General features: G+C 46.5%; 1 protein-coding gene across 1 annotated transcript; it reads right to left on the bottom strand.

Annotated features, from left to right (window-relative positions):
* Window positions 1–454: 454 nt before the first annotated feature.
* KPNA7 (karyopherin subunit alpha 7) lies at window positions 455–23,440 on the bottom strand. The gene is made up of 10 exons (XM_019987253.2): window positions 23,247–23,440; window positions 21,180–21,305; window positions 17,624–17,706; window positions 16,934–17,202; window positions 15,478–15,560; window positions 13,691–13,954; window positions 11,673–11,906; window positions 9,724–9,906; window positions 5,569–5,715; window positions 455–660 (listed from the first exon to the last, which is right to left on the bottom strand). Exons 1-10 carry the CDS (start codon window positions 23,310–23,312, stop codon window positions 547–549), a joined length of 1,569 nt encoding a protein of 522 aa, XP_019842812.1. The 5' UTR covers window positions 23,313–23,440; the 3' UTR covers window positions 455–546.
* Between the last annotated feature and the right edge of the window lie 520 nt (window positions 23,441–23,960).

The raw sequence follows: 23,960 nt of genomic DNA, 5'->3' as shown, positions 1-23,960 counted from the left end.
GAACATGCTTTGGGCATGACATTTGGGGTGATGCTTAAGAGCAAAATATAACTTGATTTCATCTACGCTCACATCAGACAAATCGAGTCTAATCTTGCTTTAAACCTCCCGTATCCATTCCCATACCACCCAGTGCTGTGTCTCCAGGTTCTTCCCATCCTCGTCACTCTCCTTGTGACCACTGCCCACACAGCCTTCCCTGCAGAGCGTTCTGTATGAACAAGCCTTACCTGACAAGGAAAAGGGTCGGGGATCCACAAATAAATATAAAAAATACTGGTCAAACCATACCTACGACTCACCCAAGTTTGTCTGGGGAGCTCTAGGCCGCCCTACTCTGAAGATCTTCCTTGAAGATCCTGAAAGGGAACCGCTAAGCCACACGCACTTAGGAGATGGATTCCATGTGGCTTTCGGGCACAAGTGGCTTAATTGCATCTTTGATAGATGGAGGTGAAAATGTGGAAAATTTTATTAATGTTCAGTTTTAAAAGCTTTACGCCTGTGGTACGCCAAGGGGAAGGGGTTTTCTTAAAGAAGTGAGTCTTAGGGTCTGGGTCCCGGTTTAGGAGTTGTGCAGCAGTGGTATGTGTTTGTTAAGTCCTTCAAGAATTTGTGATCTTGGTCCCGGGCTCGCAAGGCTGTGACAGTTTCTTCTTCCTTCGGGGGAGAAGAGACACTGTTATACCTCCAGGCTCTCAGCACATTATCCCTGCACGATGGACTCCTTCACATCTTCTGTGGATTCGCATTTGCTCTGAGTCAGCCTTGAGGCTCTCCCAGAGGAGAGATCAAAGGAGAGAAGCCTTGAACTATTTCTCCAGATGGACCTTAAATGCAGTCTGTGTGTGTGCATCCCATAAAAGGTACCATCTCACACCACGAAGCAGACAACTCAGTGGCTTAGAAATTCACACCCACAGTAGACAAATCACACTGCTTTGCAACCACCATCATCTGTCTCCAGAGTATTATCATTTCCAGTCAAAACTCTACCCATTAAACAAGGCAGCATTCTCTTCCCCCTCCCAGCCTCTGGCAACCACTGTTTGACTTTCTCTCTGTGAACTGGACCACTGTGTGTCCCTCATGTAAGGGGAATCATATAGTATTTGCCCTTTTGTGTCTGGCCTGTTTACAAAAGCAGTTTGCTATATAGAGCATTAACCTTATAGTGAGTAAGGATACAATAGGTATAGATAGCTATTACTTCTAGATCAGAAGTCTTTAGGAGCCCTTATAGGGCTCCTCAAGAACTGTCTCCTTTTTAAAGGATGAGTTTCCTAATTATATGGTTTTCTTAGGAGCCTTTAACCCAGAAGATGCTAATCACTGTCCCGGGTCATTTCTCCTTTGAGAGCATCCTCGTGGTCCCGAACTAAAATCAGCTACCTCTCATTAGGAAGAACCACTAACCTGGTCATATTGATTGTATAGCTCTGGATTTTGCTAATGATTCAAGTTTGACATTTAACAGAGTGTAACCCCATGTTTACCTGGCCACTTAACGTTGATCTCACCTTCCTCAAACGAGAAACATCTAATGCAAAACTACAGAGCGTCAGTGAATCTATGACAAAGGAGGCAACACTATACAGTGGGGATAAGACAGCCTCTTCAATAAATGGTGTTGGGAAAACTGGACAGCCACATACCAAAGAATCAAACTGGACAACTTTTTCATACCATGTACAAAAATAAACTCAAACTGGATTAAAGGCTTAAAAGAGCTGAAACCATAAAATTTCTGGAAGAAATCCAGACAGCATGCTGCTTGACATCAATCTCAGTAACATGTTTTTTTGATAGGTCTCCTCAGGTAAGGGAAACAAAAGCAAAAATAAGAAACAAATGGGACTATAGGAAAAGAAAAAGCTTTCGTGTAGCAAAGGAAACAACCAACCAACAAAATGAAAAGGGCTGACTACTGGATGGGAAAAGATATTTGCAAATGATATATCTGATATGGGGTTAATATCCAACATACACAAAGAACTCAAACACTCAACATTAAAAAAACCTGAACACGAGTGGGTCGAAGACTTGAATAGACTTGTCTTTCCAAATGAGACATACAGATGGACGACAGGTACATGAAAAGATGCTCAACATCTAATCATCAAGGAAATGCAAGTCAAAACCACAGTGAGATATCACCTTATATCTGTCACAATAACTTATCAAAAAAACAAAAAGTGTTGGCGAGGATCTGGAGAAAAGAGAACCCTTCTGCTGTATTTGTGGGAATATAAATTGGTGCAGCCACTGTGGAAAACAGTATGGAGGTTCATCAAAAAAAAAAAAAAAGAAATCAAAAGTAGAACTACCATATGATACAGCAATTCCACTCCTGGATATATAGCCAAAGAAAATGAAGGACTGATGCTGAAGCTGAAGCTCCAACACTTTGGCCACCTGATGCGTAGAGCCAACTCATTGGAAAAGCCCCTGATGCTGGAAAGATTGGGGGTAGGAGGAGATGGCGGTGACAGAGGATGAGGTGGTTGGATAACATCACCGACTCAATGGTCCTGAATTTGAGCAAACTCTGAGAGATAGCAGAGGACAGAGGAGACTGGCGTGTGCAGTCCATGGGGTCACAAAGAGCCAGACACGACTTAGTGACTGAACAACAACAATCTGAAAAGATCCATGCACCCCGTGTTCACTGCAGCGTTATTTATAATAGCCAAGATACGGACGCAGCCTAAGTGCCCATCAATAGATGAATGGATAAGAAGATGCAGACACTACTCAGCCGTAAAAGGAATGTAATCTTCTAATCTGTGGCTACATGGGTGGACCTAGAGGGCACTGTGCTGACTGGAGTCAGACAAACACGAAGACTGTGACTTCACTTATATACGGGATCTACAACACAAACACACACAACAGAAACAGTACAGGTACAGGGAACATGCGACTGCCTGAGGGGGTGAAAGAGATGGGCGAGGGGGATCAAGAGGTACGAACTACTAGTTACAGTATAAATGAACCGTGGGATGAAATATACTAGTTACAGTATAAATGAGCCGTGGGATGAAATACATAGTGTGGGGAACAGAGTCAGTGACTATGCGGTATCTCGGTAAGGCAACAGATGGGAATTAGGCTTGTTCTGATTGCTATACATTTAAAAATGTATAGGAATATCAAATCACTGTATCGTGTAGCAGGTGCTAACACAGTGTTGTAGGTTAATTACCTTCAAAAACAAACTCATAGAAAAAGAGATCAGATTCGTGGTGACCAGAGGTGGGAGTGAGGGGAGAGGGGAATTGGATGAAGGTAGTGGGGGGATTGGGGGCAGGAGGAGAAGGGCACGACAGAGGATGAGATGGCTGGATGGCATCACCGACTCGATGGACGTGAGTCTGGGTAAACTCCGGGAGCTGGTGATGGACAGGGAGGCCTGGCGTGCTGCGATTCATGGGGTTTCGAAGAGTCAGACACGACTGAGCGACTGAACTGAACTGAGTCTTAAGGCATAAACTTCCCATTATAAGATGAATAAGTATAATGAGTATAATACATATAGATAAGGATAATTAACATGAGTAATGTAATTAGCACTGCCATATGTTACATGTGAAAGTTGTTAAGAGAATAAATCCTAAGAGTTCTCACCACAAGGAAAAAAATTTTCTTTTTCTATTTCATATGTCTGAGATTATGGATGTTCACTAAACTAATTGTGCTAATCATTTGAGGATGTATGTACATCAAACCCGGAGAAGGCAATGGCACCCCACTCCAGTACTCTTGCCTGGAAAATCCCATGGATGGAGGAGCCTGGTAGGCTCCAGTCCATGGGGTCGCTAAGAGTCGGGCACGACTGAGCGACTTCACTTTCACTTTTCACTTTCATGCATTGGAGAAGGAAATGGCAACCCAATCCAGTGTTCTTGCCTGGAGAATCCCAGGGACAGGGGAGCCTAGTGGGCTGCCGTCTATGGGGTCGCACAGAGTCGGACACAACTGAAGCGACTTAGCAGCAGCAGCAGCAGTACATCAAATCATTATGCTGGACACCTTAAACTTACACAGTTCTCTGTCAATCACATCTCAATAAAACTGGGAGAAAGAAAACAATGGGATACTACTTCATACACATTAAAATGGCTATGATTAAAAAAAATACAAAGAAAATAGTTTCACAAAAAAAACACACAAAAAAGTAAAACCAAAAAGAAGAAATTTAAAAACCACAGAAAACAAGTATTGATGAGAATGTTAAAAAAAAAAAAAGGGAAACTGTGTGTGTTGATGTAAAATGGTACATCCACCATGGATAACAATATGGTGGTTCCTCAAAAATAAAAAATAAAGAATTACCATATGATCCAACAATTCCACTTCTGGGTATATACCCCAAAGAAATAAAAGGAGGAATTCCAACCTATCTGTACTCCCATATTCATAGCAACATTATTCACAATAGACGAAAGGATAACCCAAGTGTCCATCCATAGATGACTAGATAAAATGCGGTATATCCATATGATGGCATATTATTTAGGCTTAGAGGAGGAAACTTTGATACGTTCTACAACATGGATGAACTTTGAGGACATTATGCTAAGTGAAAGAAGTCCGTCAGAAAAGGACAAATACTGTGCGATTCTACTTCCGAGGTGCTTAGTGCTTAAATTCAGAGATGGAATATGAGATGGTGGTTTCCAGAGCCTGGTGGGGGCAGGGGGTAATAATTGTTTAATGGGGACAAGTTCTGGAGATGGTTGGTGATGGTGGCCGTAGAAAAATGTGAAATGTACTTAATGCCAGTGAACCATACACTTAAAAATGATTTAAACAGTCAATTTTATGTTACATATGTTTTACTACAATAAAAAGTCTGTAAAAGTATCTAATGCTATCTGATCGTGATTCCCTGCTCCTATAGAAAACTTAGGAGCCTTTATTATAGAGTTCATTCCCAAACATCCTATTCTGGAAAGAGACAATTTGTTGTTGCTGTTGTTCAACTGCTAAGTCATGTCTGACTCTCTTGCAACCCCATGGACTGTAGCCCACCAAGCTCCTCGGTCCATGGAGTTTTCCAGGCACGATTACTAAAGAGGGTTGCTATTTCCTACTCCAGAGGATCTTCCTGACCCAGGGATCAAACCCACACCTCCCACATTGGCAGGTGGCTTCTTTACCACTGAGCCATCAGGGAAGCCCAGAAAGAGACAAAATACAATTAAAGAGCAAAATGGTTGTTCAAAAGCTGGCCTCCCTTCGTTGTTTGAATTTCTCAGTACAAAGTCACTTTAACATCATACTCCTTTCCTCTCCCTCCCCCAGAAGAGGCAAGTAGGGAAAAACAACAAAAAACAAGAGTGAGATTCTACACCAGAGGAGGTAGGACAAGCGCCTACAAGATTAAAGGGGTCTGGAAGCTTCCTAGGACCAAGAAGCTGCCACTCAAAGGTGGCCCCCATAACACGGAAGGGAAGAAACTCAGGGCCGAGTCATGAGACAAGCCTGCCTGTCCGTCACCAGCTTCCTAGGAACAGCCCAGGTACCGGCCAGGTGATCACCTGCACAGGAGGTCTGGGCACTTACCTCGGAGAAGTGTCTCTCGATAATGTTCAGTGCAGTCAGGGCGACCTGATGGTTCTCGTGAAGTTGCAGAGCCTCAATTCTATCAAGCCCACCGAGTCCTTCTATCAGCAGACACATGTTTTCCTTCTGAGAAATCTTCTCCGCTGCCTGCAGGTGATATAAGAGTGAGACTCTGGACCGAAGCCCTTAGGACACGGGGCTTTACCTCAGTGGAATCAGACCAAAGCCGCCCAGTGGGCTGCTGCAGTGTTCTTCTCCCAGATTGAATCAAAACTGCATTGTCTTCCTCTCATTTGGGGGTAACTGTCATCTATCTATTGAGATTTGTCTTCATTGCACAAAATTCAGTATTTTTTTTTTCTGAATATGCCACCACCCATACACACATGGCTGAACACTATTTTGTAGGTATCCCCTTTCTAATTGGGCTTCTCTGGTGGCTCAGATGTAAAGAATCTGCCTGCAATGCGGGATACCTGGATTTGATCCTGTTGGGAAGATCCCCCGGAGGAGAGCATGGCAGCTCACTCCAGTATTGTTGCCTGGAGAATCCACACGGACAGAGGAGCCTGGCGGGTTACAGTCCATGGGGTCGCAAAGAGTCGGACACAACTGAGTGACTAAGCATACCCCTTCTAATTAATGGAGACTGTTTTAAAAACAGAGAAAAGAATGTTCAAGTGATGCTACATAAATGCAGATGTTCTGGCCCTGTGCTCCCTGGAAAGCCTTGAGAGGTCAGGCAGGAGACCCTCGGTAACAGAAGCCACACCATGGCAGCTAGTGAGGTCCCTGGAAACACGTGATGGGACTGGATTGAAGCCCGTGCTGATCACTGGATTTCTCATCCACGGGCATTCACTCACTCATCATTTGTATGTACACTTGGGCAAGGGCCACAAAACTATCAATAAAGGTGAGACACAGAGAAAGCCTTTTCCCAACTCAGACTACCAGGGGAGACAAGAATTGCCATAGTACAGCAAGCCGTGATGGGAAAGAACATAAAAAAGGGTGTATATACGGGTATAACAATCATTTCGCTATACAGCAGAAATCAACACAATGTCAATCAGCTATACTTCAATTAAAAAAAAAAAAACAGAAAGGACAATAGAGTAAGTGTCAGAGGTTTAAGTTATAGAAGATGTGCACAAAAGGCTTGGGAAGTACCCAGTTCTTAATGACCAGCACAGTACCAGGGTCCATCACAGAATAATGGCATCCCCTAGAGAAGGAAGGGTAAAGACAGAGTTCTGAGGGAACAAGTGCTGCGTATCGAGAGGAAGCATCACTACAGTGTACGCTCAGTTGTCCGATTCTTTGCCACCCCAGGGACTGTAGAGCCTGCTAGGCTCCTCTGTCCATAGAATTTTCCAGGCAAGAATACTGGAGTGGGTTGCCATTTCCTTCTCCAGGGGATCTTCCCAACCCAGGGATCAAACCCACATCTCTTCGAGGAAAGGAGTAGTTCACCTAAGTAGAATCTTTGAGGGAAGCGCAGAGAGAGAAAGAAACGACTTTGTCATCCTGTAGGACTCTGCTGGCTATTATGTGAGCAGTAATAAACACACACACAAACAAAACTTCCTGTGGATCAAATTAAATATTGGTTAGGCCATAATTTATCTGATGAGAGCCTGCACTTTTGTCTAAGTCTTGATACCTTCTAGTCCTCTCTGTATGTCCAGAGTGAGCTCTTGGCTTTGAGTAAAAGAAACAGAGGCAGGAACCAATGTGCTAGGTTAGTCTCTAAGAAAACTGGGAAGTGGGTGATGACCTAGAGCAGGAGGAGCCCTGGAGAATTCTGGACTTGGACAGAACAGCAGATGGCCCCCAAGTTACTGCAAAGAACCTCAACTGTACTCTGCTGCCCACCTGAAGCATCTTCTATCTTATCCTGATCTTTCTTACTGTCCCATGGGCCACCACTGGATACAGGGGCTTCACTGGTCCTCCAGATGGGACGTGCCCAGACTCCTCCCAAGAAAAAGACCCCAAGTGTTTCATTCAAATGAATGAGATAAACAGATTTCTACAGCTCCAAGTGCGCTTTCACACGTTATGCCCAACCCTGCCTTGTTATTGCTTTTCCCTCATTAAGTCCTGCCCACCTCTCTGTGACCCTACGGGCTGCAGCACCCCAGGCTCCCCATCCCTCACTGTTTCTCAGAGTTCCGTCGGATTCGTGTCCAGTGAGTCGGTGATGCTATCTAAGCGTTTAATTCTCACCGTCCCCTTCTCCTTTTGCCTTCAATCTTTCCCAGCACCAGAGTCAGCTTTGCTACTTTTCCTGCTGGCTGCCAAGTCTCTAATCTGATTTGCTCAAAGTCTTAGTGTCTAATTGGGCTGTTTCCAATCCGTTTTTGACTGGGGTCAGTTCTTTCTGGGACAGTTGCATGAAAAGTGCTTTAAGTGAGCTTTTTAAAGGAGTCCTCTGGTGTTACTTTGAACCTTTTCAAATGGCTCCGTCACATAAAAAAGACCTTCACCAAATGAATAAAGCCAGACTCTAAGATGGCCTGAGATGATCCCTGCCTCCGGGATATTCATTCCCTTGTGTAGCCCCTCCCATGCTGAAATGGGGTCATCTGTGTAACCAATAGGATGTTGTTGACATGACCTCCTTCCTAAGTCCTACAAGACATTGGGGCTTCCACCTTGCTAGAAGGTGGCAGATAGCTTGCTGCAGGGGAAGACAGCAGCTACGATGGAAGGGCACTCAAGCAGTCCCAGGCAACCCATGTGGTAAGAAGAACTTTCTAGGCAGGTAATCGAGTCTTCATGGAAGCTGATTCTTCAGCCTCCATCAAGCCTTCAGATGAGACTGCACCCCCGTTTCCATCTTGAACTTCTAAGACCCTGAGCCAGAACCATCTGCCTCAGATCTAAGCTGCCTCGATCCCTAAACCCAGAAACTGTGTGAGACAATGTTTGTTTTAAGCCACTAGAGGGGTAATTTGTTGTTCAGTATACAACTGACACAGATAGTATGTAAACATTGGCTTAGCTCACCTTTATTTCAGAAATAAGAATTCTCTAGAATTATCTCCCAGAGAAGGCAATGGCACCCCACTCCAGAACTCTAGCCTGGAAAATCCCATGGGCGGAGGAGCCTGATAGGCTGCAGTCCATGGGGTCACACAGAGTCGGACACGACTGATCGACTTCACTTTCACTTTTCACTTTCATGCACTGGAGAAGGAAACGGCAACCCACTCCAGTGTTCTTGCCTGGAGAATCCCAGGGACAGGGGAGCCTGGTGGGCTGCCGTCTATGGGGTCGCACAGAGTCGGACACGACTGAAGTGACTTAGCAATAGCAGCAGCAGAATTACCTCAAGGCTTTGTAGTCCATTTTCCCAGCCACGCAGCTAAGCGGAAAGGAACTCTAGTACGGTCCCTCAAGGTCTCTCCTTGTTAACATCCTGCTGCTTCCTCCAAGTATATTGTTTCATCTTCTAGAAGAACCAGCCATCTGACTCATTGACTGTTTCTTCCTTGCTTCGAACCTTTGCTTAGTTTCTCTATCTCACTCAGACTAAGTCCACCTTCTCTCACAGACCGTCCGTGCTCTGGCCCCTAGATATCACGAGCCTGTCTCCCAGGACCTTCCACCCTTTGACTCTCTCTGGCCACACCCCCATCCCTGCTTTTTAAGGTCTCCTTCACTTAGAGACCACTTTCCCAGGTGCCCACAAGACTCACTCACTTCTTTCAGGCCTTTACTCAAACGTTCTTCCTCATTGAAGTTTCTCCAAACTATTGCATCTAAGAGACCACCATGCCCTCCCCACTCTGGGCCATCAGTAACTACCCCTCCATCAGATATATTCTACCGACAACTCTCTATTCAATGCGTCTGCTCCTCGCCCCCCTAATACATAAACTCCACGGGACAAGGACTTTGCTTTGTTGTTTCCTGAGCATCTAAAACAATGCAGGCCACCGAGACACTTCTGGGGGAAAACGCAGATGGTGGACCTTCACTGAAAGGCCTCTTGTCCTGCTATCCATCGGATGTGTGGACAGAGGGTGGGGTGGGGGGTGTGGAAGCGCAGAGGAAAAGAGAATCCTAGTTAGGTTTTTAGAACCAAATGACATGTCTTAATGCAGAGACTGTTATTTAGAAACCAACCTGCTCAGAACAGCTCACCTGGAGGATGAAAAAGAGAACGTCGAGGATGATGATAACCATTTTGTTGTCTGGGATGGTGAGGAGATTTATGAGCGGCTCCAAGACTCCAGCCTGGACAAGCTGGATCAACTGCTCCACGGAGCCCCCGGTTGTGAAGTTAGCCACCGTCCAGACAGCCTCCTTCTGGACTTTAAACTCTCCCTGCACAAAGAGAACATTTCCATTCTTTACAGATTCCGAAGAATCTAAATACAGGGATACGGATGTGGTTCGATTCCTAGGGACGCTGGGCTATCTATTCCCGGGACTCTACGTGCAATTCACACCGAGTCCCTTGGTAACCTGCCTTTAGTTTTTGAAAAGAAGATATCATCTTTGAGAAGCCAAGAAGGAAGGAAGGCAGACTCATGTAGGGTCTTCGAGGGAGGTTCTACATTCAGACAGGCTCATTTCCTTGCGTCAGGTTATAGGAAAAACAGAATCAACATCAACCAATACAGGTAAACAGTACCGATCAGGAACGACACCTGGGGTTTTAAGATTATAGTGACTCGTGTCTACATTTCTAGTCTTTCTGCCCCAGTAAAACTTTGCACAAGAAGCTCCAGAGCTGAGCACACCACCCAGTGAGGACACAGGAAAGCCACTGAAATCTCACTCAGTGCATCCCTTCCATTTAAAAAAGCACTTGGGGCTTCCCTGGTGGCTCAGTGGCAAAGAATCTGCCTGCCAAGGCAGGGGACACAGGTTTGAGCCCTGGTCTGGGAGGATTCTATGTGTCAAGGAGCACTAAACCTGAGCACCACAACTACTGAGCCCGTGAGCCGCAACTACCGAATTCCACGCAGTCCAGAGCCTGTGCTCTGCAGCAACAACAAAATGAGAACACCACGAGAAGTCCTCGCGCTGCAGCTGAAGAGTGGCCCCCGCGCGACACAACTAGAGACAAGCCCATGCAGCCAAACAGACTCAGCAGAGCAAAAAACAAAAAGAAGCAGTTGGCTCAGAGAGATGGGATTCATTTATCAGGGATCCTTCTATCCATTTACAGGAGGAGTTAGTCCCACGTTATGGCTGGGGGAAACTGCAACCTCAGTTTAGACCAAAGCAAAAAAAAAAAAACCCACTAAAATAACACGGCTGCAAGCAAGTTATAGTTCAAAAGGCATGGTTTAAAAAAAGATCACTCCTTGATTTCCAACTAGATGCTTCTGACTAGAAGAACTGGGTAGGACGCAGGAAGGAAGCATCTGACAGACTGGAAGATGCCATGGCTTGGGTAGCACTCCTGGCTTAGCTTTCCATACCTAACGCACACCTGGGGACCCACCAGTCAGCCTGACATTAACCTCCCTCCCCAACCCGAGGTCACCACTCCTGACCTGTTTCCCAAGTTGATGGTTTAAACACAGCTCATCCACTAAAAGGTGACAAAAAGAAATGCTGATGGTAGCAGCTGTCTTGGGGAAAGGAAATGGGAATCAGGAGGAAGAAGGAAGCTTTAGTGTATTTCTCCTAGTATATCTGGATTTACGCTTTCAACAGTGGGGTTTTTATACTGAAAAGGCACGCCCTTTCTTCAGCATATAACATCACTATAACCCGATATGTTTCTTCTCCTAAAACAAAACGAAACCAAATCTCCTCCCATTTTTGCCAAGGAAAGTAGGTGGCACACTTTAACACTAGAGATGAGCCAGTATTTACCAGCTCAATATTTTTCTGGATATTTGAGCTGTGGGATCACCTTTTCATTGACTTATTAAGTCTTCTAAATTTTTAATGGGCTATCCAAAGTGGCATGCCCCCCTTTTTTTTCAGAGAGAGTTAGGAAACTAATGTTTTGTAGATTTGTCATGCTCTCAATTAATTTTGCTTCTCAGTCTACATCTGAACACCTAAAGGAGTTGAACACATAGCCCAATGCAAAGTAGCCTTGTGTCAGGGATGCCGCGTGGGCCACTTACGTTTTTTAGCACGGCCACCAAGGGAGGCAGGGCGCCACAGGCGATTAGCCGCTGGATGTGTTGGCGGGGCCCAGCAGCCACGTTGCTCAGGGCCCAGGCTGCCTCCTTCTGGATGGAGGGGCGGGGATGCGTCAGCAGCTGGGGCAGCACACCCAAGATGCCCGCGTCCAGGGCCAGCTGGGTCTGGTGGTCCGTTCCTGTGACAATGTTGCCCACGGTGCGGAGAGAGGGGGTCTGGGGGACCAAGGTGAGACATGTAACCAACGCTGCAAATTTGTCATCGCGGAAGATAACCATCGCACCAAACTCCACGCCCTCCCAAACGTTTGTCGCACTGTTCGGATGGTTTTCCGGAAGCCTGTGAATGATGATTCTATCCGTGAACCTCATCCACTCAGTGCATCCTTGGCTGTTCACATAGTTTAAAGGTACTTGTCAGCCTCCCAGTAGTTTCAGCCCAAGTGGGTCAGAGGTCAAGTGATACATTTCCCAAACAGTGCTGTCCTTTTCACGTCCTTATGTTGGGAAAGTTGCTAAACTGATGGTCATCTTTATAATGTAATAATCTCTACTGAATTTGTATCTGGCATAAATACCAAACTTCCTTTAATTAGAGCTAATGAAGTCCCAGTGGCATTTTGGGGATGTATTCATAAAGGTCTCTCAGTATCTCTGAAGGTCCCTAGGATGCGTCTATGTTTGGACTCAAGACAACCGTCCTAGGAGGGCCATGGGTGCATGTGTGCGTACTCAGTAGCTCAGTCGTGTTCAACTCTTTGTGACGCTGTGGACTGTAGCCCACCAGGCTTCTCTGTGCATGGGATTCTCCAGGTAAGAATACTGGAGTGGGGTGCCATTTCCTCCTCCAGGGGATCTTCCCAACCCAGGGATCAAACCCAGGTCTCCTGTGGCTCCTGCACTGGCAGGTGGATTCTTTACCACTGAGCAACCTTGGAAGCCCAGGAGGGTCGACTGTGGGTTTATTTTGGTTTCTCTGTACCATGGTGACAGCCCATCAACAGTTCTAGAATCTTCCTAACCTATCACACTAGGTATCTGCTACTCCAGTGAGAGGTGGTAAGTAGTGCCACAGGCCAAACACAGCCTTGCCAGTCTGCTGCATTTGGGCCCCAAGCCCCCATGATAAACATTCTAGAAGATGTCTTCACACCTTCATGCCCTCAACACTATCCCCAAAGTAGCCTTGACTTCTGAGCAACGATACACTCATCTCTGAATGGATGATTGCAAAGACTGCATAATACACAATATTAGGCATAGAAATCAAAAGGGGTACCCGTACTTCAAACTACACGTCCAGTGAAGTACATTATGCAAGTGACGTATGTCACAGAGTCATGTGTTTGATGTTGGCTTTACTTAATTTCCACCTATACCTAACGTAGTCTAAGGGAACCAACTGGGGACAGGATAAGGGGGAACTTTTATACTTGAGTAAGAAAATCAAATGTTACAAGCTTTGCATTAAAATGTGCACAGACATACCCCAACTTGTTAACATCTACATGCAGAGACCAGTAGAAGGAAAGGCCATAAAAGACTAGTTCACTAGGGACTTTCCTAGCAGTCCAGGGGGTGTGGGTTCGATCCCTTGCGGCCAAAGATCCAAAACATAAAACAGAATATTGTAACCAACTCAATAAAGACTTTAACAATGGTCCACATCAAAAAAAATTCTCAAAACAGAATACTTCATTAGGTGGAGGGATTATAGGCAATTTTAATTGGTGCTTTTCTATCTTTTCTAGTTATCAGATTAAGAGAAAGTAAGTCATTGAATATCCCCACGATTTTGGATCAAAGTTGATTCAGATCTTTAGTTACAGAGTAGCAGAGACCAGGGAAATGCAGAGGACCAGCTTTGTTCCAGGTAAAGGATGAATATCAACAGGGAAAGACTGGGGGGTGAGGAAGAAGAGAACCTGCTCAAGTGATGACGACCCGCGAACTCTAACCTGAAGGCCCCTACGGAGACCAATGGGACCCAGGACACTTACCAAGATGTTGAGTTCCGAGCTGCTCATAAGCTCAACCAGCCTGGGCAGGACCCCAGTGTCCACCACCTGGCCGATGCGCGCATCGCAGCCATCGGTGAGGTAGGACAAGGCCCAGCAGGTGTCCGAGAGGACCTCTCTGTCTGGGTGCCCCAGGAGGTAGAAGAGGGCAGGCAGCATCTGCTTCACCGCGTGGTCGGAGGGGTACGGGTTCTTGTTCCGGCACAGGTTGGACAGGGTCCAGGCGATGTTGCGCAGGAATGGGACCTGTAACGAGGAGACTGCCGCTAGCACTGGGTAAGAAGGAAGAAGGAAACATGCCCACGGCAACGTGTCCCAGCCACCCTCGATCAATAGTATTGACCCGTAGGAACCAAAGCGTTTGAGCTTCAAACAGGAATTTGTTCTAGGCGATAAGCCCTGGAGGGGTGCAGAGGAGGAGCTTTGTTTTTATGTTGTGGTTTGTTTTTTTAAACTAGAGAGCAGCCCCCACTTGCTGTAAGTAGAGAAAGCCCTCGCAAAGCAACCAACACCCAGCACAGCCAAGAATAAAAAATTCATTCATTCATAAAAAAGCAAGCAGCTGGCCAGTTTAGACTCGGCTGAACTGTGCTCTGGCTGACCTCACCGGGCTGGAGGATACATATGTACGCGTCATCTAGACAGGCACAGCTACCTTCCCAGGGTTGCTACAACGGTGCCTCTCACTGGCTTCAACTTAACCTGTACAACTAAGGCTCCGATTCCTTCTCCCCTTTACCCTCCCCATATCTCTAAAAGGAGGGTCCTCTAAACAACCTAACCTGAAACCTGGGGGCAATCGTCGCTTCCTTCTGCCTCCCGCTTCTGTGCCCATCACAGCAGCAAGCCAGGTCCACGTGCCCCTCCACCTCCCTCAGCTCTAATCCTCTGACTGCAGCCAGGGGGTCTTTCTGGAAGACCAGGTCGCTTCCCTTCCTGCCATGACATCCTCCCAAGGCTTCCTTTTGCCCCCAGACTGACGTCTAAGTCCCTCGCCCCTCCTGCCATCCGTCTTGCACTGTTCTCTGCTTGCAAGCTCCCTTCGTCATGCCAGCCTTTCTCCAGCTCAGCATATCAGGTTCTCTCACCTTGAGGGCAGGGTATGTAGCCCCTTATTTTTTTAAATAGACTTATTTCTCTCTCTCTATTTGGCCATGCCAGGTCATTTGCTGCAGGTGAGATCTTTATTGCAGCATGTGGGCTCCAGTTCCCCAAACACAGATCAAACCCAGGTACCCTGCATTGGGAACGATGAGTCTCAACCACTGGACCACCACGGAAGTCCCTCCCTTGACATTCAGAAGCAGCCTTCTCATTTTTGTTTAAGGCAAATCTAGAACCCAAATTTCATTCCTAACCCAGAGAGTCCTCTACTGTTGCCAAAGCAATCCACGTGGACTCTAAGCTTCGAACCTAGACCTTATTTTACTACCCAGGAACAGTACCGGGGAGCCACTAATTCTTTCTGTGCCCCTTGAATAGAGAGCTCAGTCATCATCTTTTGCAGGATTGTAAGTTTAGAAAAACTTCCAATGGATCTCTTCCAACCTCCACCCCCACTCCAAAGAAAGATCAGCACTGCCTTTAGGACAAATGTGAATCAGCCTCTCCCCACAGTGACACCCAGTCCGAGGCCTTGTTCCTCATCACCGCTGCAAGGGGCCGGGCAGACCACATGGCCTAGCATTGGTTTGGAAGCACATTTCCCATTTCCCAACTTTGGGAACTTGTGTACCGAGCTAGTGAACTTCATCAAAAAGACACTCAACTGGTATGCTTGACGAAACCAGGGTCAGCAGATGTGGAATGGCATCACTCGCGATAACATTGTCTCTGAATTCTGGTCCATCACCTACAAATAGATAAGAACACAACACTCTAAGAGGGAACAGAGAGAGTCCTGGGGTGGGTGACAAATTCTTCAAAAGGCTCTGCAAGTGGTGAGAAGCCAAAACTCATTCCTGGGTTAGGCAAGCAGATAGTATAACCATGAACTAGACCCCTGGGTCTCCAACATGTTGGTTGAGTAGATGGTCTGATGTGGAAAACAGCTACCACACAGCAGGGATTGCTAGAAGCACGGTCTCTGGGCCCATCAAGGAGCCAGCCAACCAGACCCGGGGAAGTGCGCTCTAAATGTTGGCGGCATTTCATAGCATGGTTCTCAGGAGACAAAGGCCACTAGAGACCAAACTGTCTTCCCAGAAGGCTTTGGCAACTCCCGAATGCAACTCAAAACAAAGTCTGGGAGACAGATGGATGCCAGCCAACAGCTATCTGCTACTCGGGCTAGAAGATCAACTTTAGACCCTAGACACCTCAGCTCTTCAACCATCAGGCAAGGCATAAGCTACACGACACTACATCACCCGATTTTGCCCGTTCCTGACTGCACCGAGCAAAACGAGAGATGAAATCTCTGTAATAGATGCTTTACTTCTGTGAGTGTTTAAAAGGCAGACTTATTTTATATTCTGTTTACTAATCCCATCACGCGAAGTCCTTGGAGGTCTAATCACACTGTTTGTTTCTGCTGATGTGGTCATGGAGAACTGTTGACTCTCTGAACTTGAAATTGCTAATATTTGGTTGATTTTAATTTGTCAAAACCCTGAGGGGCCCAGTTGAGTTTTTCCCCCCAGAGACATCATATTATATTCAGCCTGGGATCCTGGATTTTCCACCCCAGCAACCCTCATCCCCAGCTTGTGCTTTCTCGGGCCATGCAGGGAGTACAGCATCCAGTACTAAATCCGTGAGGCCGATCTTAGGATCGTGTTTTCATGGGGAGAATTTTCCCCTACACTGAGCAAACATTTGTGTGTGTGTTCCCTGGGCAACTTTCACTGAAGGTAGAATTCTTTTACGGTCCTGGGTGATGTAAGGGTCTGTCAGAATATCCCCAGCCTGCATGAGCAGTGTCAACAGAGATTTGTCTTTTGTTCCTGAAGCCACTAGGCCCTGAGGCTGTAAGACCCCAGTCTTGGCAGAGGTCCCGAAGCAGCCTGGAGCTCCAGAACACAGCACGTCACCTAGTCTCAGCTTCAGGTTTTGGCCTCTGAACTTGACTCTGAGTTTCGGTAAAGCCCGTTCTACTCCTGCCAGCGTTGCTAGGTAGTTGTATACTCGAGAATGTCTGATCTACAGCATTCCCCAAAGAGCTCCCCTGGCGTGCCACATGCCCGGCCCACTGTTTTCTTAACTCCCCAGTGGGGAGAGCCTCACCTGCTATGTTCCCGAGGGCCCACACGGCCTGTTCACACACAGTCATGTGAGGGGAAGACAGGAGCTCAACCAGGGGCTGGATGGCACCCCCGACCACGACGGCGCGAGTCAGCTCTGAGGCCCCTGAAGCAATGTTGGTCAGAGCCCAGGCTGCCTCGAACTGCAAGCGGGGGTGAAGGGACGACTTCAGGAGCTCCACCAGCCTGGGGATGAGTCCCGCGTCCACGATCAGCTTCAGAGGAGGGTTCTTCTCCCGGGACAGCATTTTCCTTTGCAGTGTGAGAGCAAAGAAAGACAAGAACATATCCTGTGAGTCTGGAAGGGAGAAGCCCCTTTATGGATGTTCTTGGCATTCCTAACTATCCAATAAGACAAACGGCTGGGCCAGAGCCCCTTCGGATCCTCATGCTCAGCCTGTGGCGCTTTGCGGGGAGGAAGCAGCATTTTTAGTTATCATCTATGAGCCGCCATTTCTGCAGAGGCCAATTTAAATGAAGCCATTCGTCTCTGACAACACTTGCATATCTTAAGCTGTTCTCAAGGACAGTGTAGAGGAGCAATTCCATCTCACTTTTGGAAGGGCCCGCTTTTTCCTACATCGTGTGGGTGTTTCGCCACTGTCAAGAGACCAAAGAGGCCAGTGGAATCCGGCTAGGAACCCGTCAATGATACAAGTCTGTTTGGTGATACCTGGCTGCTTGGGTGGCCTGGAAACATAGTTCTGGATCTGAGGCATTGACACCACTGATTATTTCTTGCAGGGTGAGGCTGACCTGTATAAGGAGACACAGATTCAAGTCAGAGTCTCTGCCAAAAGGAACCATGGTCATCTAGTCTCGCTATCTATCTGATTAGAAGAAGCTGGCTTGAGCAGTACATCTCAAGCTGCATGCTGGTCTGTATTAGGAGAGGGAAGAACTCTTGGTGGTCTCACAGGTCTCACGGATTTGTGGGAAACTTCCCATGCTCTGGGGGAGAGGTAATTCCTAATATCACTTGGGTCCCTAGAGCCTTTTACTCCCACACAAGCTAGTGGGAAGCTAGTGGGACTTCCCTGGTGGTCCAGTGGTTAAGAAGCCACTTGCCAGGACAGCAGACATGGATTTGACCCCTGGTACGGGAAGATCCGGGCTTCCCTGGTGGCTGACTGTAAAGAACCTGCCTACAATGCAGGAGACCTGGGTTTGATTCCTGGGTGGGAAGAGCCCCTGGAGAAGGGAATGGCAACCCACTCCAGTTTTCTTGCTAGGAGAATTCCATGGACAGAGGGGCCTGGCAGGCTACAGTCCATGAAGTCACAAAGAGTTGGGGACGACTGAGCAAACACTTGGCACTTTTCTCTTTTCCACTTTCAGGAAGATCCCACATGCCCCGGGCCACTAAGCCTGCGCACGCAACTGCTGAGCCTGCGCGTGCCCTGGAGCACGTGCTCCACAGGGAGAAGCCCGAGCACCGCCGGAGAGCAGCCCCCTCTCGCCACAACTAGAGGAAGCCCATGCAGCGCACTGAAGACCCGCTGCAGCCAAAAGGAGGACGTGCTAGGGACGTCAGCAAAAATGGCAGAGTCAGGACCTCAAAATTCTCTTCCACAAAAGCAACAAGAAACCTGAAAAATGGAATCAACTTTTCTACAACTCTGGAAACTGACCAAAAGTTTGCAGCAATTTGTTTTATTCAAGCTCAAATGGGTTTACTCAAGAAAACTGTCTAACTCCCAGGAAGAACAGCCAGGACTGCAGCATTTTGCCGTGGCTTATCCCCACCCCTCCTCCCCCAGCTCCGTGGATGCTTTAAAAACCAATAGCCCAGCAGGCACTGGAGGAGGCAGAACAGGCTGGTTCTCCCTTAAAACCTCATTCCCAGAGAGTTACTATTTGATCCTTCTGGTGGTTTCCTGGGAGATCCCATTTGTAAGATTCTATTTTATTGGGCTCGGACCTCACATAAAGAAAAAAGTCTTTTTCCTGGAGGTTATTTGTTAAAAACAATTCAAGGAAGTGGTACAAATTTGCAGTTGCTTGGGGTGAGAGGGGGTTAGATAATAGTTGGGGGCAAATAATAGACTAACTACACATTTTTTTTGCGCGGGGCGGGGGGGGGGGGGGGGGGGGGGGGGTGCTGTGCTGCATGACATGTGGGATCTTAGTTTCCTGACCAGCAATCAAACTGGTACCCTCTGCAGTGGAAGTACGGAGTCCTAACCACTGGACAACCAGGAAATTCCAAGAGACATACATAAGATTCAAAGGCAAAAAAGAGCTGAAAGGAAAGGAACCAAAAACAATATACCATGCACACAGCAACCAAATGGAGCTGGAGTGGGTACACTAATATGAGACAGAACAACCTTTAAGACAAAAGTTATTACGGACAAAGAAGGACATCTTATAACAACAACGGTCAATTCACCCATTAAAAGATATAACAGTTATAAAGACCTATTCACCTAGCAACAGAGCCCCAGACTATGCACAGCAAAAACTGACAAAATTGAAGGGAGAGAGAGAGAATTCAACAACAACAGCTGGAGACTTGGAACCCCGCACTCAGTGGATGAACAACCAGATGCACTATCAACAAGCTAACAGAAGACTTAAACATCACTGCAAGGCAATCAGACCTGGCAGACGTCTACACCAGCAAACAGAATGTGCATTTTTTCCCAAGGGCACATGGAACATTCTCCATGATAAACCATATATTAGGCCATAAAACATGTCTCGGTAAAAGACTGAAATCAGGCAAAGTATATTCTCTAGCCACAGTGCAATGAAATTAAAAACAAATTATAGAAAATGTGGGGACTTCCAGGGTGTAGTGGTTAACAATCCACCTGCCAAGGCAGGGGACATGGGTTCCAATCCTGGTCTGGGAATATCCCACGTGCCATGGAGCAGCTAAACCTATGCACCAGAACTACTGAAGCCTGCATGCCTAGAGCCTCGGCTCTGCAGCAAGAGAAGCCACCTCAGAGAAATCAGCGTGCCACGACGAAGGGGAGCCCCGACTTGCCGCAACTAGAGAGAGTGAGCCCAGCAACAAAGACCCAGTGTGGCCAAAAATAAATAAATAAAATTTTAAAAAGGCATTAAGTCTTTAAGAAAAAGAGAAGAAGAAAATTTGGGAAAAACAGATTTGTTAAAATTAAACAACACACTCCTAAATAACTGATGGAAAACCACAAGGAAATTAGAAGATAGTTTGAGACAAGTGAAACAGACATACAATAAACCCAAACTGATGAGATGCAAGTAAAGCAGAGCTTGAAGGGAAATATGTGGCCATAAATGCACGTATTACATTGAAGAAGTAGAAAACCGTCAAACCTATGACCTATCTTCATGCTTTAAAATACGAGAAATAAAAGATAAAAAAAAATAATCAGAGAAAATGAAAATTTTTGAAAAATAGAGTGGAAATAAATTAAACAGAATGAGAGAATAGAAAAAAATTAAAACAAAAAGTTGGTTCAAAAGAGCAATAAAGATGACAAATATTTAGCTAGATAGACCAAGAGACAAATAGGTAGGACTCAAGTGACTAAAACCAGGAATAAAATTGGGAACATAACTACTGAATTTACAGAATTAAAAATATAGACTCGATAAACAGAGTACACCAACAAATTAAATGATCTAGATGAAAGGGACAAATTCCAAGAAATCCAAATCACCAAAGGTGACTGAGAAAATCTGAAGAGACCTATAACAAGAAATTGAGTTACTAATTTTTTAAAATTCCACAAAGAGAAGCCCAGACACAGAAAGTTTCACTGGTGAACTTTCACAAACATTTAAAGAAGAAATAACCATACGGGCCTGGAAGTCATCCCAGGATTTGCTTTGAGGGAGGCTGAGATGGATGGAGAATAGAAGAGAGATGACAGCACTCAAGTCCGAGGTAAGACTTGACAAGTCGAGTAACTAGATGCCTCTACTGAGAGAGAATCTTCGTGACCCCTCACTCCCTGTTTCTGGCTGAATGGAAGCAAGTGAATTTTCATTGAGAAGCAGCACCTTCTCTATCTCCTGTTAGAACATAGATCCCAGACTCATGGCCACAAAGATAATGACATTTAGCTTTCTGACAACATCGGTTTAGCTCTAATGACCATCTCTCTACTCCTTTCCTTAAAGGGCCTCAGTTAGAACTTGCAAGTTCTCAATCAAACATTTTAAGGGCAGAGACACTTACTAAGGACATATTTTTACACCCAACTGCTCTAAATGCCATGTTCCCAACGTACCCCTTTGGTCTGCTGATCAGAAGGGTCAAGTGAGACATCAGTGATGTTCCTCCTCTTCAAGGCCTGCTCATCCTTCTTGGCTTTCCGGAGCTCCAGGCTGACTGCAATCCTCTGCTGCCGCCTCGCCTAATGAGGAAAAGAAAGAATGGGAGCCCGTAGAGCTGGGGGTGGGGTGCAGGTTGCCACCACAACTAGTCTTCAGAACACACTTCAAAGTATCTGATTTCACATTTCAGCAACAGGCTGAAGAGTTCAGATCGCACAGCTGGTCAACAGTCAACTCGGTTCACCTCCTTGGCTTCCTCCTCCTACACCACCTCTAGAGAGTCAGTCTTCCTCCCAAAGTGAAGGAAGTTTATGTCTGCCCATTGACAGGTACAGAGACATCTGAGCTGGACATCCCATTGCCCTAAATCTGAGTGCATCTTCACTGGTGATAATTAGCTCCAGAAAAGCAGGTTTGGGCCTGCCCGCTGTGGGCACCCACGTGGGGCAGGGGCCTGAAGGGAGCACCTAGACCCCAGACAGCCTTGACCATTTCTGCTGCTGGGTATCAGCCTATAGGTCATTCAAGCCTTGATGTAATCCCAAGAGTTTTACTTGGACACCAGAGGAAGAAAGAGATGGAAATTCTAAAAAACAAACCAAAAAACAAATTCTTTTCTTCTTTTATTGGGCAAAACTCGGACTTCACAGTATTCAGAGTCCTGGGGAAATGATCTAATCTTTATGGATAGATGAGTTTGGGGTTGAAGACTTTAAAATATTGATCATAAGGAAGTCAGTGTGTATTAGATACTTGAGGTTCTTTAAAGAAGCTATTTAATCCTTTCTTGAAAATAGGGTCAGGGGGAATTCCCTGGTGATCCAGGGGTTAGGACTCAGCAATTTTACTTCTGGGCCCCTGGTTCAGTCCCTGGTCTGGGAACTAGGTTCCCACAAGCCACATGGTGCGGCCAAAAAAAAAGAAAAGAAACCAGGGTCACTGTGGTGTTCTCTGGAAGGGCGGGGACACACTGGGGGCCTGGGGAGCCAGCTGCCGTGCTGGCCCATCAGTGGCCCTCCCCCAAGGAGGGCGCTGTACCCTCGGTTTCTATCTTCTCATCTCCTGACCCTTCCCCCTGCTGTCCACAGAGAGTTCCATTCCTATGTCCTAACTGGTTTCCTTTAATCTGCGGTGGTCTTGGAAGACAGACAAGCCACATTTGTTGGAAGGGCATAAGTAAAAAGAAACTGGCTTGGGATAGTGTCCTAACTGGGGAGCTGTGACCCTGTGCTTTCCTTGTCCCCAGCTGCCTTTCAGATTCCCAAGTCACAGCCAACTTGATACGTCAGTCAAGATACATAGACACAGGACATAGAGCTAGATAGGAAACTTGGAGACCAGAGAAGAGCTGAGTGAGGGCTAGATTCACACACAGCACAGACTCCCTGGCCCAGGCCTCATGCTCAGCCCAGTAGAGAAAGCAGCCTGGACCTTTCACTCCTGAGTCCTATTTCTTTACGAGGCATGCTTGTCGATACTTGTATTTCCAACATCTCAGCTCCTTGGTGAGCCCCCTCGACATGCAGAGCTGCAGGTAAGCATCTATATGCCGGGCACTTGATACTGCTACCCAGACCCTTGGAGGTAGGTTATCAGCCCTGTTTTATACATGAAGAAACTGATGGTCTAAAGTTTAATAGTTTCAAGACCACATGGAAACCCTAATTTGAGTCTACAGTTGTCCAACAAAGTCCACGAGGCTTGATCCTCCCCACCTTCAATATTTTATTATGAAATTTTCAAACATACAGAAAAGTTAAAAGGATTATTCAATGAACATCCATGCACTTACCCACAAAGAACACTCAGCAATACTTGTTTGGTTACCCTATCTTCTCCCACCCTTCACTCTATTTTTAATGCATTTCAATCATGTGCCTTTTCTTTCTTTGTGTGCAGTGTGTGGGATCTTAGTTCCCCAACCAGGGATCAAACTTGCGATCCCTATAGTGGGAGCGTGGGCTCTTAACCACCGGACCACCACACTCACCCTGACAGATAAGGCATTCCTTCATACTCACAGATGCATCTTTGCCCCGATACTTAAATTTTCTCAGCCTCTCTTCCGGAGCATCCAAAGTTGGCATATTGACTGGAAGAAGTAAAGTACCTGTAGGGAGGACAGTTTCAAAGAGATTTTCAGGGCCCAGTATGTGGTTACTATGTTAAAGCCATTTAGACTCTAAGCCCTTAAAGGCCCCGCAGCACAACAGGGAGCAGACTCAGGAGGTCAAGCATCCATAGGCACCACACACCAGCTGAGTAAGTAATGAGCATCATGGGAGTTCAGAGGGGACCAGCCCAGGGTTGCAGGGGTAAGGGAAACGTACTACTTCTGGGGACAGTTTGGCTTGAAGTTTATTCTGACGGCTAGGGTAGGCTGGAAACAAAGCACAGAACCCTTCCACGTGGCTGGGTCCAAGGACTTCTTTCTGTACAGAATATATGTATAGGATGCGGAGGAGCCCGAGCAGGCTATGACATGGAGATGGTCTTCTCCTTCCACACGGGCACATTTAGGACTTTATTTAGCACGACCCACTCCTAATTCTCGGGAAGGCTTCCTCCACCAGGTCCCGCCCATGGTCGTCTCTCACCCACACCCTGGCAACTGCCTCCGCTCTCTTCTCCCTGCTTCTACTACTGCTGTGTTCCACTCTGTTCTCGACACAAAGCCACACAATCTTTGAAAAAGAAACCGACCGTGTAATTTCCCCCACTTTTTTCCCCCTACC

This window comes from Bos indicus, chromosome 25 (genome assembly GCF_029378745.1).
Source record: "Bos indicus isolate NIAB-ARS_2022 breed Sahiwal x Tharparkar chromosome 25, NIAB-ARS_B.indTharparkar_mat_pri_1.0, whole genome shotgun sequence".
Lineage (NCBI taxonomy): Eukaryota > Metazoa > Chordata > Mammalia > Artiodactyla > Bovidae > Bos > Bos indicus.
This window is presented reverse-complemented; position numbering and strand designations above follow the sequence as displayed.